General features: G+C 46.7%; 1 protein-coding gene across 3 annotated transcripts in view; it reads right to left on the reverse strand.

The window, feature by feature from the left end:
* Positions 1 to 17,517, reverse strand: part of XYLT1 (xylosyltransferase 1) — a 310,350-nt gene that overhangs the window by 75,746 nt on the left and 217,087 nt on the right. For all 3 annotated transcript variants that reach the window (XM_053554852.1, XM_053554854.1, XM_053554853.1), the window contains 2 exons: positions 10,190 to 10,362; positions 8,728 to 8,930 (listed from right to left, as the gene is read on the reverse strand). In XM_053554852.1, coding sequence (XP_053410827.1) covers positions 8,728 to 8,930; positions 10,190 to 10,362 — 376 coding nt within the window. The remainder of the gene's footprint in view (positions 1 to 8,727; positions 8,931 to 10,189; positions 10,363 to 17,517) is intronic.

Genomic DNA, 17,517 nt, shown 5'->3' on the forward strand with positions numbered 1-17,517 from the left:
TTTATTGCAGCCCTATTCATAATTGCTAAGTCATGGAAAAAGCCCAAGTGCCCATCGATCCATGAATGGATTAATAAATTGTGGTATACGTACACCATGGAATATTATGCAGCCTTAAAGAAAGATGGAGACTTTACCTCTTTCATGTTTACATGGATGGAGCTGGAACATATTCTTCTTAGTAAAGTTTCTCAAGAATGGAAGAAAAAGTACCCAATGTACTCACCCTTATTATGAAACTAATGTAGGACCTTCACATGAAAGCTATAACCCAGTTACAACCTAAGAATAGGGAGAAAGGGGAAAGGGAGGGGAGGGAGGGGGAGGGAGGGGGAAGGAGGGGGATTAATGGGATTACACCTGCGGTGCATCTTACAAGAGTATATGTGAATCCTAGTAAATGTGGAATGTAAAGGTCTTAGCAAAATAACTAAGAAAATGCTACAAAAGCTATGTTAACTAATGTGATGAAAATGTGTCAAACGATCTATGAACCAAGTGTATGGTGCCCCACGATCATACTAATGTACAAAGCTATGGTTTAATAAAAAAAAAAAGAACCCAAAGGAGGGTCTTGAAGAGACACACGGATACCCGTGTTCATGACAGCATTATTCATAATGGCCCAAAGGTAGAAGAAACCCAGTGTCCGCTGATGGATGGATGGACAAACAAAATGTGGCACATCCCTCCAACGTGGTATCTGTCAGCGTTAAAAATGAAGGACATTCTGACAAATGCTATAACTCAGATGAACCTTGAGGACATGGTGCTAAGTGAAATAAGCCGATCACAAAAAGACACATACTGTATGACTCTACTTATATGGAGCCCCTAGAGTGGTCGAATTCAGAGACAGTAGAGTGGTGGTGGCCAGGGGCTGGGCAAAGGGGAAGGGGAATTGTTTGGTGGACCTATACTTCCATTTTACAAGATGACAAGAATTCCAGAGGATGGTGGTGATGGCAATACAACAATGTGAGTGTGCTTCATGCCGCTGAGCTGTACACTTAAAAATGGTTATTAAGATGGTAATAATAACCATTTTAGGGGAGGTGCCTGTGGCTCAGGGAGTAGGGCGCTAGCCCCATAGACTGGAGGTGGCGGGTTCAAACCCAGCCCTGGAAAAAAACTGCAAAACAAACAAACAAAAAAAAATGGCAACTTTATGATGTGTGCATTCTGCCACAATTTAAAAAATTAAGAACAAGAGACAAAGAGGGGTCTCCACACACCTTCTTTCTTATATTCATGCCACCCACCTTCTTACCCTAATGTGTAGGCTGTGCCGTCCTGGGCTTACAGTTGGCTCTCTTCCAGCATGGTCTCCTAATCTGAACTCTTTTTAAAATTTATTTTATTTTTTAATTAATTAATTTTTTGAGACAGAGTCTCACTTTGTCACCCTCAGTAGAGTGCTATGGCGTCATAGCTCACAGCAACCTCAAATTCTTAGACTCAAGTGATTCTCTTCCCTCAGCCTCCCAAGTTGCTGGGACTACAGGTGCCTGCCACAACGCCCAGCTAGTTTTTTTGTGGTTTTTTTTTTTTTGTGGAGACAGAGTCTCACTTTATGGCCCTCGGTAGAGTGCCGTGGCCTCACACAGCTCACAGCAACCTCCAACTCCTGGGTTTAAGCGATTCTCTTGCCTCAGCCTCCCGAGTAGCTGGGACTACAGGCACCCGCCACGACACCTGGCCCCGGCTATTTTTTGGTTGCAGTTTGGCCGGGGCCGGGTTTGAACCTGCCACCCTCGGTGTATGGGGCCGGCACCTTACTGACTGAGCCAGCAGTTTGGCCGGGGCCAGGTTTGAACCCGCCACCCTCAGTGTATGGGGCCGGCGCCTTACTGACTGAGCCATAGGCGCCGCCCTACGCCCAGCTAGTTTTTAGAGACAGGGTCTTGCACTTGCTCAGGCTGGTCTGGAATCCATAAACTCAGGAGATCCACCTGCCTCGGCCTCCCAGAGTGCTAGGATTACAGGTGTGAGCCACATGCCTGGCCTAACCTTAACTCTTGCCTTAGGCCGCTGGGCTTCTCATTTCTCGGCTCCACCCCACTGAGTTGCCCTGTGAGCCTCTGGGTCCCCATTCCAACTATTCTTCCACAGCTGCCAAAATGACCTCTTGATCTTTAAACATGACTCCCCCCTTAAAAACCACACAGCTCCTCAGACACGCCACACCACTGGGCCTTTGGCCATGCCACCCCCAACCATGCAATGTTTTCCTCACAAAGGTTAACTCCTACCCAGCATATCATGTCTCAATTCACAGGCTGCCTCCTCAGGTAAGCCTCCCAGATACCACATAGACACACATTTCCTGTGGTTGCTGTTTGCAATTAATAGTTGGAATTTCTTGACCCATTCAAGAGCCCCTAGCAGACTAAAGGAATGTTAAGTCCAGGAGCTGCTGTACACAGATGCTTGGGCAGCAGTATTAATTTAATTTCAAATCTCAGGGCCACTGTGCTGAGTGTCATCAAGGGTTTGACCTCCCTGCAAAGCTAACTCTGTTTTAATACTAATTTCTTTAAACTTACTTACCTAGTAGAAGTTGTGCTTTGAGAAATGAAGATTAAGACAAAATGTGTATTAACAGCCCTAATGTAGGGCCTGACACATAGTAGGTTCACAGAAAGCATTTGCATTATTAGGGGGTTAGTCTCGCTTGATTGGGTCTACAAAATCATGGGTTTTTGCAGAAGCCCTGGCCACCTGCTTCCTGTCTTTACCAACTGATGTTTCCTGCTGAAGCATTACAAAACACCTGTGGTGCTCCCAGCCTGCAGCTCTGGTAGTATCCTGAGGCAGATGTTTGAATCTATAGTTAATGTAACTTAAATGTCCACATGGTGGGCCCCATTGGGCTAGACTTTGTTGCTATGGACTCATAACAGGCAGAAGTAGTTGATCGTGGGTTTAGCTTGAAAAATGCATACAGTTTCCCCTGCCAAGTAGCTTCTATATATACACACACTTGTCCACACATGCATGCATGTTTGTACACCCCACAGACTGAGTGTGAACTCTGGGAGGGGCCGTGGACCCACTCAACCCTTCTCCCCTTACATACGACTTGGGCCCTAGGGAAGGACAGATGGTGTGGGGTCTCTCACTACTTGTCCAAATCAAGTGATGAGACAAAATGCTTTTGTTTTCACCCCTTCCTGGGGCCAATCTAAGATATGCTGGGCATAGTTCTCCACTTTACTAAATGAAATACAGTAGAACCTCCATAGCTGACCACCTCAAGTTGACCTAATTTTCATAGACTGGACATGCACCGCATGTGCGTATCAGTACAGGAGGCCTAGCTCCTTATGTTGACCACCTTTGTATGGTGACCAGTTTGTTACAGTCCCTTGGGTGGCCAACTTACAGAGGCTCTACTGAATAAAATCAGCATGCCTTTTGAGGATTCAAGAACTTATCAGGGTCTCAGAGTTTAAAAACATCCATTTCTATCCATGTCCTGGGGACATAACCAGCTCTAAGCAGAGCCCACGTGGGCCTGGAATTCATGTCAACAGTAGAGCAGGAAGGCCCAGGGTCTTTAAAACACACTCACCTTGCACAGGCCACATACAGGAATATTCTTCACGATCACAAATGACTTGGGTCTATTCTGTTTTTCTCAAAACATTGTTTTCAACCCTAACTTGGCTTTCCCACTTGTGATGGAGACATGAGTTCAAGACACATTCTACTACTCTTTTAACTCCATCAAACTACTCAGGTTGGGAATTCCCTCCTAGGGTGTCCAGGCTATGCTATTTGCTGCTATAATAACAGCCTGCATTTATCGAGTGCTTTCTATGCATCGGGCACTGTGTTAAGCCCTCAACATGCAATTTTTCATTAAGCCCTCCAAATAGCCCTTTGAAATAGGTACCAATATTCTGCCTGTTTTAAGGTAGAGAAATTGAGATGCAGAAGTTTGAGGCAGCTTGTGCCAATTTACACAGCCAATCAGTGATGGCACAGAATCTAAAACAAGGCTGTTTGCATCCAGGGCCTAAACAAAGGTAAGGACCAGCAAGTCTTTATTATCTAAGAGAGGAAGAGCCTGGTCCCCCAGGTAGGGCCAGCCAGGGGACACAGAAGGGTGATGTCAAGTCACAGAATAGCTCTCAATAGCCACCACAGGCTGGCGCTTGCCCTTGAACATCTCCCTTAGATCCTTTTAGAAGTGTGATATAGGCACTCCTCCCTCTTGTAGAAGACTCTTAAATTTGCTCATCCTTCCTGGGATGGGAGCAGTAGTGGTCTGAGGAGCTACAGATGGGGCAGCAGATGGGATGTGAAAACCTATCAGAGTTGCCCAGGATAAAACCATTCATCTGCAAAATTCATATGTTTTTGTGTGGGGCGACTTCATGAAAACAACAGCAAGAGGAACCAGCCGTGCTTGATGCATGAAGTGCCTCTGGCCCCAAACCTGGCAACGCGGAGTGGCCAGGAGAATCGGGAAAGAGGGTGCACCATGGAAATGAGATCAGGGAGGTAGAGAGAGACAAAGAGACACAGGGTGACCTGGAACATTAAAGCCAAAAAAGCTATAAATAAGATGACTGTCTTCTCTGAACCCCCAAATAGGTTGGGCCCATGGTCTGAGACCAGATCTCTGAGACAGGAGATGCACCCTTGGGTGCAGTTTAGGCACAAAGACTTGACACTTAGCACCCTGCAAGCGCCCAACAGGCTACTAGATTCTATTATCATAATCCAATTTCACAGACAGTAGATTCACTCCCCACTGCCACAGGGCTGGCTGAGTGGTAGAACTTGGACTGGAACCGTACACAGTCTGATGGAAGTCTGTGCATTCACCCTCTGGGATTGCTGAGCAGAGCTGGACTCTGAGGGGGAAGTGGCCACAGGTAGGGCTTCAACTGAAAGTCAACAGAACAGGCCGGGCACGGTGGCTCACACCTATAATCCTAGCACTCTGGGAAGCCGAGGCGGGTGGATTGCTTGAGCTCCTGGGTTCAAAATTAGCCTGAGTAAGAGCGAGACCCCGTCTCTACTAAAAATAGAAAATCTGAGGCAAGAGGATCGCTTGAGCCCAAGAGTTAGACGTTGCTGTGAGCTATGACACCACAGCACTCTACCCAGGGTGACAGCTTGAGATTCTGTCTCAAAAAGAAAAAAAAGAAAGAAAGAAAGTCAACACAGGGGGTGCTAGCAGGCACACCTCAAGAGGTCAAGAGGTTTCCACCCCAGTGCTGCCCTCTGACCCGGGCTGATGCAACATTTGAGGCCTCCTCACTGTGAGTCTGGAGAAGGAAGAGTATGGGCCATGAGCACAGCTCCTCAGACCTGCGAGTGACACGTAGTAGCTTCCAAGTACTTTTCTCTGACATTCCTGCCACCAGGCAGTCTAATCACTACCCTTCCCAACCACAGCTCAAGGTGTGGACCTGTTTCCTTCTGTAGTTTCTAGGCAGCTTGGGTCCATTTCACTGGTCTGGGCCTGACGACCTTCCCGGGGAAAGCAGCCGGAAGCAGACTGCCTTTGGAACCAGACAGAACTGGTTCTCACCCCTACTGTCATGGAACCACCGCAGGACTCAGGCCTCAGTCTGCTCAGGCCTCCTGCTGTTCGCAGGATTGCTGTGAGGGTGAAGCGGGTGCCTGCCATATTAGCCGCCACGCTCGGCAGGTGGGGACACTTCTGAACTCCATCTTTTCACGGAAGCTGGAGGGAGAATGTTCTAACCCCTTCTCGCCCTAGACTTGCCTAAACTCACCTCTTCTAAGTCGTTTGTTGCTACTCAGTCCATTGTTTAAAATTTCACAAATGCAACAGTTTCATTTCTGATATGTTCAGGCTGGTCGCTCTATGAGAAATGGCAGTTCTCAAGTGGAGGCGGTTTTGGCCCCCGGGGGACACTGGCTAACATCTGGAGACATTTGTTGGCACAGTGGGTGAAGGGTGCTCCTGGCATTGAGTGGGAAGAGTCCAGAGATGCTGTCCCACACTCTCCAATTCACAGGAGAGTCCTCCATGGCAAGGATTACCTATCCCCAATATCAATAGTGCTGGAGGTGGGAAATCCTGATATAGAATGGTCCTCTCTTTCTAGTTTCCCTGCTACTTGGTCCCTCCTTGTCTCCAGTCTAAACAGAGGCCTTCTTGCTCTCCTGACCACGCCCCCGCTGTTTTTCTTCCCCACACCTTCCTTTCTTTACAGCCCTGGCTTCCTGCATGCTGCCTCTCACGCACGATTATCTAAGCCCATGTTCTCCACTCAGACACGCGCTCCCCAAGGAGGACAGGAGCAGAAGAAGCCACTTTGCTTTTGTTCATGAAACTCACTATTTGGTACACTGCACAGTAGCTGCTCAATCAATGTTTGCTGCATGAGCAAATAAATCGCGGTATGTAAAAATCTGCCAGCAAGGATCTGTCCCAACCCCTGCTCTCTTTATGCTTGCTTTTTATTCCTGCTCTCCTAAGAACAAAAGAAAACAGGTGTCCCTCTAATGCCTGTCACTTTTCTCAGCTTCAAGAGCGTCAGGTGTATCTTGTCCAAACTGACCAGAGATTTCACCTCCCAGCCCCACAACAAGGGCCACGGTCTCTAAGCAGAGGATGGGATTCCCCAGAGCCCAGGACTGAAGACAGGGACAAAGGACACCGCTGGGAAGAAGGAAGGAGCCATTTCTGGCTTTACAGAGAGGACTTCCTTCCATCCCTAATTTGGATCTTAACCCCAAACCCAAGCTCTTGGGAATATGTGACCTGGATATTTAATGACATTCATATTTTAATATTAATACTACTTTAATATTAATATTAATATTTTCAGTGTAATCATTATACAGAGGATGATAAAGGGGAGAGACTTCATCTTTTTTTTTTATTTTTTTATTTTTTTTTTTGTAGAGACAGAGTCTCACTTTATTGCCCTCAGTAGAGTGCCGTGGCATCACACAGCTCACAGCAACCTCCAACTCCTGGGCCTAGGCGATTCTCCTGCCTCAGCGTCCCGAGTAGCTGGGACTACAGGCACCCACCACAACGCCCGGCTGTTTTTTTGTTGCAGTTTGGCCGGGGCCGGGTTTGAACCCGCCACCCTCGGTATATGGGGCTGGCACCCTGCTCACTGAGCCACAGGCACCGCCCGAGACTTCATCTTTTTGAGATGTAATTATAGTATATCCTAGATTTGTTTCAAAATAAACCAGGGATGTGGAAAGAGGATGAGAATCCAAAGACAAGAAGACTAGCTGTAAGCTGACCCAGGTGATGCGTATCTGAGGGCTCCTCATGCTATTCTTGATACCGCCACGCACATTTGGAAATAGCCCTAATAAAAGTTTTTCTTTTAAGACACTATCACCTAGCTCTTCTCGAAATGCTGTCACCCATCCTGCTGTGCCGACACCTTCACCCCGATCCACTTTGCTTCTCTCCCGTGTGAACAAATCAGGATGATGACACAGGCAAAGACAGAGCTGCCCTCTCCGTAGGAAACGGACTTCACCGTCTTTCTTTCTTTCTTTTTTTTTTTTTTTTTGTCTTACAGGGTCATTAGGGGGTTTTCTTTGCTACGGTCTATTTTAAAGAGCTAAAAGTTGGTGTCTCTGCAAAGGAACAGGCCTTCCTGGTGGTACGTGAAGGTAGTCACTGCTGTGTTTCTTGCCACTGTGGGGCCGCCGGCTGTACCACCAGCTCCAGACAATGGTGACTGAGCAGGCTGTGGGACCAGTGGGCAGGCCTCCCCAAGAAGCTGGGACTCTGTAGTTGCACACAAATTCCCCTAGTTTTCAAATGTGGCCAATCAGCTCATTTGTTACAATTTGAAAAAGGCCAGACAGGAACACTCTCGGGTCTCACGCACAGTGAAGATGCCCTTTGTGATCTTGCCTGGACTGTCACCCATGCGTCCACCCTTCTCTCATGCTGCCCCCTTAGAGCTTAACATTTAAGGCAGACTTTGTCCTTCCTCTGCTCTAAACATGCCAGTGGCTTCCACCGTGCTTGGAGTAACAGCTACATTCTAGACTCTCCATGACCTAGCCCCAATTTACTCCCTGACCTGTGTCTCTTCTTACACTGCCCCTCACTCACTCTGTTCCAGCCACACTGAGCCCTGTTCCTCTTCACATGCACCAGGCACATTCTCACCTCAGGGCTCAGCCCCTAACATTCCCCCTGCCTGGACCACCTTCTGCACAGGCAAAGAAAGCAACTCACTTTCATTCTTGTGAATGAGGATGTTCCTGGCTAGTCTTGTCAAAATAACAACCCTGGCCTACTTTTGCCCTTTGCTTTATTTTTATATTATGCTGTTTTACTCATTTTGTTTGTTGTTGTCCCTGTTTTCTTTTTTTTTTTTTTTAGTTTTTGTAGAGACAGGGTCTTGCTATGTTACGCAGACTGGTCTCATGCAATTCTCCCACCTTAGTCTCCCAAAGTCTCCCAAAGTGAGCCGCCGTGCCTGGCCTGTCTCTCTACTTGAATGAAAGCTCCAGGCATAGGAGTTTCAGTGTCTTTAGTGCAATGGGACATCTGGACAGAGCTAGAGAAACCATGCATTCAATAAATACCTGTTGAATGAGTGAGTGGAGGAACAAAGGCATAAATGTTTCTCAGGTCCAATCTGCATCTACCCTGAGAGATCTTATGAAGACCGTGCATGGGCTCTTTGTGGCATCTCCACGACGGGCAGCAGGATGTCACACTGGGTAGCCTAGAGCCACCAGCCACCTTACCTGATGGGGTAGTCGGCTGCACTGAGGTTGATGAAGAAGTCCCAGGGCCAGTCGGTCATCTCGAGGAGGTCCCGCATGCTCTGCAGGTAGGTGGACAGGAGGCTGGCACCCCCCCAGATGGTAGCCATCCTCCAGGGGGTGACACGGACGTTGCCATACTGCCTGGCGAACTGGAGCACTTGCCGATGCAGGTAATTGGAGCGCTTTTCCCAGGAGAGAAAGGGCGACACTCAGCATCTCAGAAACACCCAGACATGTCCCCCTACCCTTCATCCCCTCCCTGGCCTCTCTCTTCTAGTCGACAGTGCTTCTGAGCACAGTGAACTTTGCCAAGTAACTGATTCTAGCCTAGGGTGTCTTTCTGCATCGTTACTCACGCTTCTATTCTTCAAAAAGTTTCACATTAGATGTTTGAAAGCTGTGTTCCCTGCGCCCGCCTCTGAGCTAAGGCGTCACTAGGCGTGAGCTGGTGGTACCTGGCACTCTACATTTTTATACAGGACAGGTTCATGTGGTCTGAGATAACGAGCTAAGAAATGCATCTCTACCTAAACCTGATGTGTACATTTTGGGGATAGAGCTTCTGTTTTGGGTCAGCTCTTTTGGATAAAGCATCCCCTTTACCTTCTTGACTAAAACTATAATCATGTCCCATCAGCCAACCAACAGAAATCTCTGGGACATTTATAGCACAGCAATTAGTGAGGCTGCCATAGGTTTTGTTAATAAAGTTTTTTTTTTGGAGACAGAGTCTTACTTGGTAGAGTGCCGTAGTGTTACAACTCATAACAACCTCCAACTCTTGGGCTTAAGCAATTCTCATGCCTCAGCCTCCCAAGTAGTTGGGACTACAGGCATTCACCACAACGCCTAGCTATTTTTTTGGTTGCAGCTGTCATTGTTGTTTAGCAGGCCCAGACCAGGCTTGAACCCTCCAGCCTTAGTGTATGTGGCTGTTGCCCTACTCACTGTGCTACAGGCACCGAGCCTTGTTAATAAAGTTTTATTGGCACACAGCCATGCCCATCTGTTGACACACTCCCTGCGGCTGCTTTTGTACTTCAGGGGCAGTGCTAAGAGACAGCATAAGACCCATGAACCCCGAAGTATTTACTATTTGGTCTTTTATAAAATGGGTATTCTCCAGGGATGAGCATTCCCACCAAGTATGTGAGTGCCAGGCAGAAGGCACAGGGCAGTGAAGAAAAGAGGTAAGAGAAACAGTGTTTATGGGGAGAGTCGAAAGTCACAACCAGAAAGTTTGAAACCAATACGCGCACGCACGCAAGCACACAGGCACAGCACCTCACAACCACACGCTCTGAGGAAAGGCAGCTGGTCACCTGCTGCACCTGCTCTGAGGGGAGGCAGCTGGGAGCAGTGATGGAGGAAGAGGGTATCAGAGAGGGAGAAACAGGCCTTGGAGGGAGCCCAGAGTCGGGTGACCGAGGAGGTGCCTCACCTTGTCCACATGGATGTAGTAGAAGTGGTCTTTGTGGTAGATGGCCTTGAACATGCGCTGTAGCTGCCGAGAGGCACGGCCGTGGACCACCAGGACAAAGGCGATTCTGACTGGGTTGGCCGGCATGTACTCCACAGAGTCCTCGTCCCACTGGACGTTCTTGTTGGCTTTGCCTGGGGAAAATCCAAGAGACTACAGAGGTAAGGGTGAGGCTCAGTCAACCTTTGGAGAGCGTGACACTTCTCTGATGCTTTTTATCTTTTTCAGATAGGGTCTTTCTTTTTCACCCGGGCTAGGGTGCAGAGGCATCATCATAGCTCATACAGCCTCAAACTCCTGAGCTCAAGTGAGCCTCCTGCCTCTGCCTCCTAAGTAGCTGGGACTACAGCCAGGTGCTACTTTGCCCAGTCAATTATTTCTATGTTTTGTAGGGACAGGGTCTTCCTATGTTGCTCAGGCTGGTCTTGAACTCCTGGCCTCAAGAAATCCTCCCACCTTGGTCTCTTAAAGTACTAAGATTACAGATGCAAGCCAGTTCTTCTAGCCTCTGATGATTTTTCTGGGTCTATTTATAGGGTGTGGCCATCATATTGGGGCCTAAAACTTGATTCCACTTAGCCAAGCATGTCCTAGCTCCTTGTAGTGCCCAGGGACAAAAGGGGTAGGGGACCCTGGGGTACTTACAGTTTCCATCCCCCCAAAGTTTAAAAAGGCCGGTGGAGACATATGAACACATATTAAAACTATCAAGCAAGGCAGGAATTGGTGAGAGCTATAAGAGATGTGCCTTCGAATATCAGGGAAAGAAGCAGTTCATTCTAAGTTAGGGAATAAAAGATACACACGCCATTTTTGCCTATCCAGAATCCATTTTCCCTTCTCCTAATAGCTTCCAATATCTGTTTATTTGTTTCAGCTGTGTAAGAACAGATAACATGAAATCCATCCTCTTAGCCAGCATGTGAGTATACCCTACAGCACGGGTAACCCAGCACGTGAGTATACCCTATAGCACCGCTAACCCGGCACGTGAGTACACCCTACAGCACGGCTAACCCGGCACGTGAGTATACCCTACAGCACTGCTAACCCAGCATGTGAGTATACCCTACAGCACCGCTAACCTGCAAGCACAATGTTGTACAGCAGATCTCTAGAACTCACTCATCTGAAACCTTTGGGGGCATCACCCCCTTCTCTATTTTCTGTCTATACAAATGGAGAGAATCCAACTCCATATCTCTTCCAGGGCTGGTCATATGAGTGAGTCTGGCTTGGGCCTGGCCACTCAGAACACTGAATGTCCCTGGCCACAGAATTGTTCAGACAGATACGTGACCCAACCAACATAATAAGCCAACGAGACTGAACTCCAGACTTCTGAGACAAGAAGGTTCTCTTTCTGTTTGACAGAAGGGTGGAAAATTCTAAGAGCCTTTCTGTTCCCAAGTAGAAAGAGGCTGCCTGAGAAGAAACCCAAGGCCAAGGGATGCACTGCAGAGTGGTGGTGAGGGTCCAGTTCCAGCGACCCAGTCTGAGCTGCTGGGTGGGCCAGGCTGGCTGAGGATCAATCACCATCATATATTATTTTCTAGAAATCAAGCCAGATCCTACCCCAGATCTGCCTTGGGATGAAGGCTTCCAGACACCTTTTATACTAAAATCAGCCTCAAAAATTCCTCCCTGTCTTTCCCTTGCAAATACTCCAGGGCCAAAGCACCAAGGAGAAACACAGCTTCCTGGTTTAGTTCCTTATAATTCCAACTAGGATTCTCCTCGATTTTCCTTAGTCTAATTTCCTTGGGTTTAGTCCGATTTCTTATAGGGTCCAGGTTTGTGCTCAGGGGTTAGGGCGCCGGCCACATGATCGGGGGCTGGAGCGTTTGAACCCGGCCCGGGCCTGCTAAAAAAAAAAAAAAGAAAGTCCCCAACCTTTTTGGGGCCAGTTTCATGGAAGACAATTTTTCCATGGACTGGTGGTTATGGGGGATGGGACAGAGGGTGAAGCTCAGGTGGTGATACTGTGCAGCCTGGGGATTGGGGACTGCAGGTTTAGGGGATCCAGAACATTGTCAGGGTAGTAGCTTCAGGTGTCCCAGAATATGAACAGGGAAAGCTGAGAATTGAGACCATGTAGCCAGAAGATCAGGAGTCTGTCAATTACCGTCGGAAGGCTGAATGGCTGCCAAATGAACAAGGCTCTTTCTGAGTTGGTCATTTTTAACAGGTGTGCTGTGAAATTTTTAAAAGATCATTAATTAAATTATTTTCAAAAGAAGTTCAAAGCACAGTAAGAGTATTCTTTTATTTACTCTTTTTTTTTGATGACCATAATTTAAAGTGTGCTGTGGAAATTTACTATAGATAAATAAGTGTGCCATGAGATAAATAAGTGTGCCATGAGATAAAATAGGTTGGAAAACACTGTTCTACGTTATTGCAGAGGATAGGATGAGATTGACGTGGATAATGTCCAAATCACACTGCACAGCCTCCACGGCCATCCTGACTGGCTCCTCACACCACTTTTTCCTGGACTGGTTTCACTTCCCACCTCACTACCTCGCCTTCTTTCTCTTTCTTGAACAAGTTCATTTCTGCCTCAGGACCTTTGTAGCGGCTACTCCTGCAACCTGGAACACGCTCTGCCCAGATCTCTGTGTGGCTGCATCTTCCACATTAGTTGACAGTTCTTCTTAGCAAAGTTATCTCAAGAATGGAAAAAAAAGTATCCAATGTACTCAGTCCTACTATGAAGCTAATTTATAGCTTTCATATGAAGGCTATAACCCAACTATAGCTCAAGAATATGGGGAAAGGGCCAAGGGAGGGAAAGGGAGGGGGGAGGTTAGGGTGGAGAGAGGGCAATGGGTGGGGCCACACCTACGGTGCATCTTAGAATGAGTACAGGCGAAACTTACTAAATGCAGACTACAAATGTCTACATACAGTAACTAAGAAAATGCCATGAAGGCTACGTTGAATAGTTTGATGAGAATATTTCAGTTTGTATATGAAACCAGCCCATTGTACCCCTTGATTGCACTGATGTACACAACTATGATTTAACAATAAAAAAATGGTCTCTTGCCCCTCATCACAGCTTTCACTCCTTGCACCTCGCCCTAGTTCAGTTTAACACTGTCTGAAATTGATTACCTGCTTACTTGTTATTATTTGAACACTCCATCAGGACATATACGCTCCAAGAGATGGACCATTTCAGTCTCGTCATCAAATACATAAGGCTGGAACAGTATCTGGCACACATCTAGTTCTTGGTGGTAAAAAAAAAAAAAAAAATTACAGGATGGTGGATTTTGGCTTTTATTGAGCATCAATCAGCTCTCGACATTCATTATACTATTTAATCCTCATAATGATCCTGTTAGGTAGTGTTACTATCCCTATTTTCCAAACGAGGAAACCGTAGCTTAGAGAGCTCAAGGGATTGGTTCAAGGTCATACTATTTTAATATTTGTTAAGCTGATATTCAAGCACAGGTCTAGTTCCAAACACCACATCCATAACTATTAATATACACCACATCATCATACCCGGAATTTAGAAAGAAAAGTTTATAACAATTATGCTTCTGGCTAATGAAATATCTTATGAGTTAGTTCTTGTAGGCAAATAGTTATACATTTAAGGACTGCTGCCATAGGCATTTCTGTATTATAGGAAAGGCTGACTCTAGATGATCAATAGGCTACATCTTTATATCCATCCATCCATCCATCCATCCATCCATCCATCCATCCATCCATCCATCCAGCGGTCTATCCATGCATGCATGCATCCATCCATTCATGCATCCATCCATCCATCTACCCATCTATCTATCCAAATACAGCCACTCATCCATTCAAACACACAGCAAACCATCCAATTATTCATCTAGTGAAGCAATCATCAGCCTATCATCTCAAATACCATCCATCCACTCAAGGCTTATGGGGCGTTTGGGATCAACCCTTGCTTTTCCACTCAGCCATGAATGTCTCTTGCTGTGGTTGTCGAATGAGTGCATGAAAAAATGTGTCCTGAAGAAGAGTGGTCCAGAGGAGCTGATGTTTCCTAGGCACCTGCTGTGCATCTATACTGTGGACGCACTGGGCTCTGTATTGTCATTATTTGGCCCTGGGACACAGGCAGGAGGGCAAACCAAGCATTGCTGAGTCCCAAGTCAGCCCTGCTATTTCCATTCATCCTTTGCTGAAGCAGAGAGATGGGAGATAGAAAGGGTTGGAGACCCTATGGTGATCTGTAAAAGGCACTTGGACATTGACATTGAGAAAAAGTCTCTTGTAACTTGTCTTTAGGGTGTTAGAAAGCTGTGCAGATTTACAGACAGACAGACAGGGACATGGATGCATTTCTTTGGGAAAAAGGGAGGGAGTCCTGGGAAGTCGCAATCGCTCCAGCAAAAGAGCTTTCTTGGCTTAAATATAAAGTCATCCTTGGGCCAGACAGCAAAGTCTCTGCAAAGAGAATGGGGAACAATAAACCCAGAGTTCTTCTGGAGGACAGCTATTTTGAGGATGGGGGTGGGCGGGAAGGAACAAAACCATCTAAAGAAAGGAATCACACAGAGAGCGAGAGATGGAAATGAGGAGGAGAGGCAGGGGGAGAAAGGTCAGCCACGTACCGAGTGCCTACTATGTGGCGAGCAATTCTCTGCATGGCCTTATTTACTTGTATCAGAACCTCTGTGAGAAGGGAGTTGTTACCTCCCTATTGTAAGGATGAGGACGTGGAGGCTGAGGGAGGTCCCTCTTAAAAAGTGGCTGAGCTGAGAAGGAATGAATCTGTGACCTGGGAGCCCTGTCATTGTCACATCACTCCATCAAACTATCCTTATTTCACAAAGAGGAAATTCTGTTTCTAGATGTGCATCAGCTGATTTTCAGCTGCAGGACAAATGACAATGATGTGTGCTCAGAGCTACACAGAGCTTTTTGAAAGACTAAAACCCCAATACTGCCCAGCTCAAAAAAAAAAGAAAGAACTATGAATTTAACAAAGTAATCAGATTCCCGGGGCACAAAACAGAAAATAAGTGGAAAAATCAGAGTGATTAGAGGCAGCAGGAGAAGGTGACTTCAGATGAATGTTAAAAAGCTAGGCTGATGGGGGGAGAATATCAAGTATACTTTTTCAGTGCAGGTGTGAAGGTGGAGGGCGGGGAGCCGTGGACAGCTCCACTGCTAACTAGCTGCGCCACAAGAGGCTTGTTATTCAAACTCTGTATTTCTCAAGCATCGTTGTGAGTCAGGCCAGGACTATGTCATCCGCATGCTTCAAAGATAGTAGAAGTGAAGTTGCTTTGCCAGCTCAATGTGCTGGACAAACGTGATATTGGTGATGAGTATGGACGTGGTACCTTGTAGCAAGGTGATCTGGGAAAAGAAAGCAAGGTGCAGGGGTTTAAATTGATGCTGGTGGTCAGGCAGATCTGTGTGACCTTGGACTGGTGATTTGATCTCTGCAAGGCTTAGTTTCCTCATTTGTGAAATGAGTATGTTTATAATAACAGAACCTGCCTCACGTGAAAGTTCACGTGCAGTACTGACAACAGTGCCTGGCACATAGTAAATGCTCCATGAACTTGACTGTCATCATCATCATTTTTATTTAGCTGCTCTTCCACAACAATCAGAATCAAAGTTTGGTTTAACCAAGCAGCTTAGCTCCAAAGTTCTACCCCAAAGCGGCACCAGCTCCCAGGGCGATGCATATGCTGGAGCCCGCTGCTTGCAAATAAACACTCACGACCGGAATTTCTTGCTGCAGCATTTGTCCAGACCACAATTAATAACGAATGCAAAGGAGCTGCTTGACTGGAATAGTTATTCTACTAACAAAGCCCTCGATTCTATTTATACTCTGAAAGGGCCTCTTCCGGCTGCTGTAAGGGCACTTTCTGACTTGCTTCCAAATTAGAGGGTTGGTTGGGTCTTGGGAACGTAGAGAAGTGAAAACGGGGTTGTATGCAAATTGGGCTTGGGTTAGGAAGCTCCCAGCGGGGGTGTGACCAGCTCAGTGCTGCCTCGGAAGCTGGGGGCCAGATGTAGCCCTTCATAGCAGGGACTTCAGAAAGATGCCACCCCTCTCTGATGGCTGGGGTGAGCAGTCCATCCTTCTCCCCTCTGGGTGGGAGGTGGGTGGCTCATGATCACAGATGGGGAGCTGTATCCGTGTCATGGGGAGAAACCCTCACACCTTCGAGCTTCTTTGTCACACTTGGGCAGGAAATGCCTTTTTCCTACTGGGAAAATTTAAAACAGGTTTTGCTGATTAAACTTGGGAGTTGTCCAGTATCCAGAAAGAATTCCCTGTTCTCAACAGATTTATTTATTTATTTATTATTAAATCATAGCTGTGTACATTAATGTGATCATGGGGCACCATACACTGGTTTTATAGACCATTTGACACATTTTCATCACACTGGTTAACATAGCCTTCCTGGCATTTTCTAAGTTATTGCGTTAAGACATTTACATTCCACATTTACTAAGTTTCACATGTACCCTTGTAAGATGCACCGCAGGTGTGATCCCACCAATCACCCTCCCTCTGTCCACCTCCCACTTCCCTGCCCTCCCTCTCCCCCTCCCCCCTATTCTTAGGTTGTAACTGGGTTATAGCTTTCATATGAAAGCCATAAATTAGTTTCGTAGTAGGGCTGAGTACATTGGATACTTTTTCTTCCATTCTTGAGATACTTTACTAAGAAGAATACCTTCGAAGGCGGTGTGAAGGAGTGGCAAGAGCGCAGATGGGGAGCCACGCGCTGTTTTCAATCCTGCTTCTGTGAATCGGCCGTGGGACCCTGGGCAAGTCAATTCCCTACCTTAGTTTCATAGATGCTCATAGACCAGTGACACTATTGAACACATATTATGCATTTACTATGTCTTAAGCACTATCTACATGTAACTTCATCATTTAATCATCCCAAGGCCTCTGAAGGCAGGTGCCGTGACCATAACCACATCTCACCATGAAGGGTTATGAGGCCACAAGGTAGCTGACGAAGTTACCCCCTCTAATGAGTACCAGAAATGAAGACCAACACTTGGGTCTACTGGACTCCTAAACCCCTATTTTTTGGGGGAGGGAGATGAAATTTCTGAATCATCTGGTCCTTGAACCTGTTCATGGAGTTGGTACCACTGCACGGAAGACTGTACCCCCTGGACAGTCAGGATGATTTTCTTGATCTCTATCAGTTCCCTGCAAGCCCAGGTCATGCTCATTTCTTTCTTTTTTTTTTTTTTTTGAGACAGAGTTTCACTATGTGGTCCTGGGTAGAGTGCCA

Source organism: Nycticebus coucang, chromosome 12, assembly GCF_027406575.1.
Source record: "Nycticebus coucang isolate mNycCou1 chromosome 12, mNycCou1.pri, whole genome shotgun sequence".
NCBI lineage: Eukaryota > Metazoa > Chordata > Mammalia > Primates > Lorisidae > Nycticebus > Nycticebus coucang.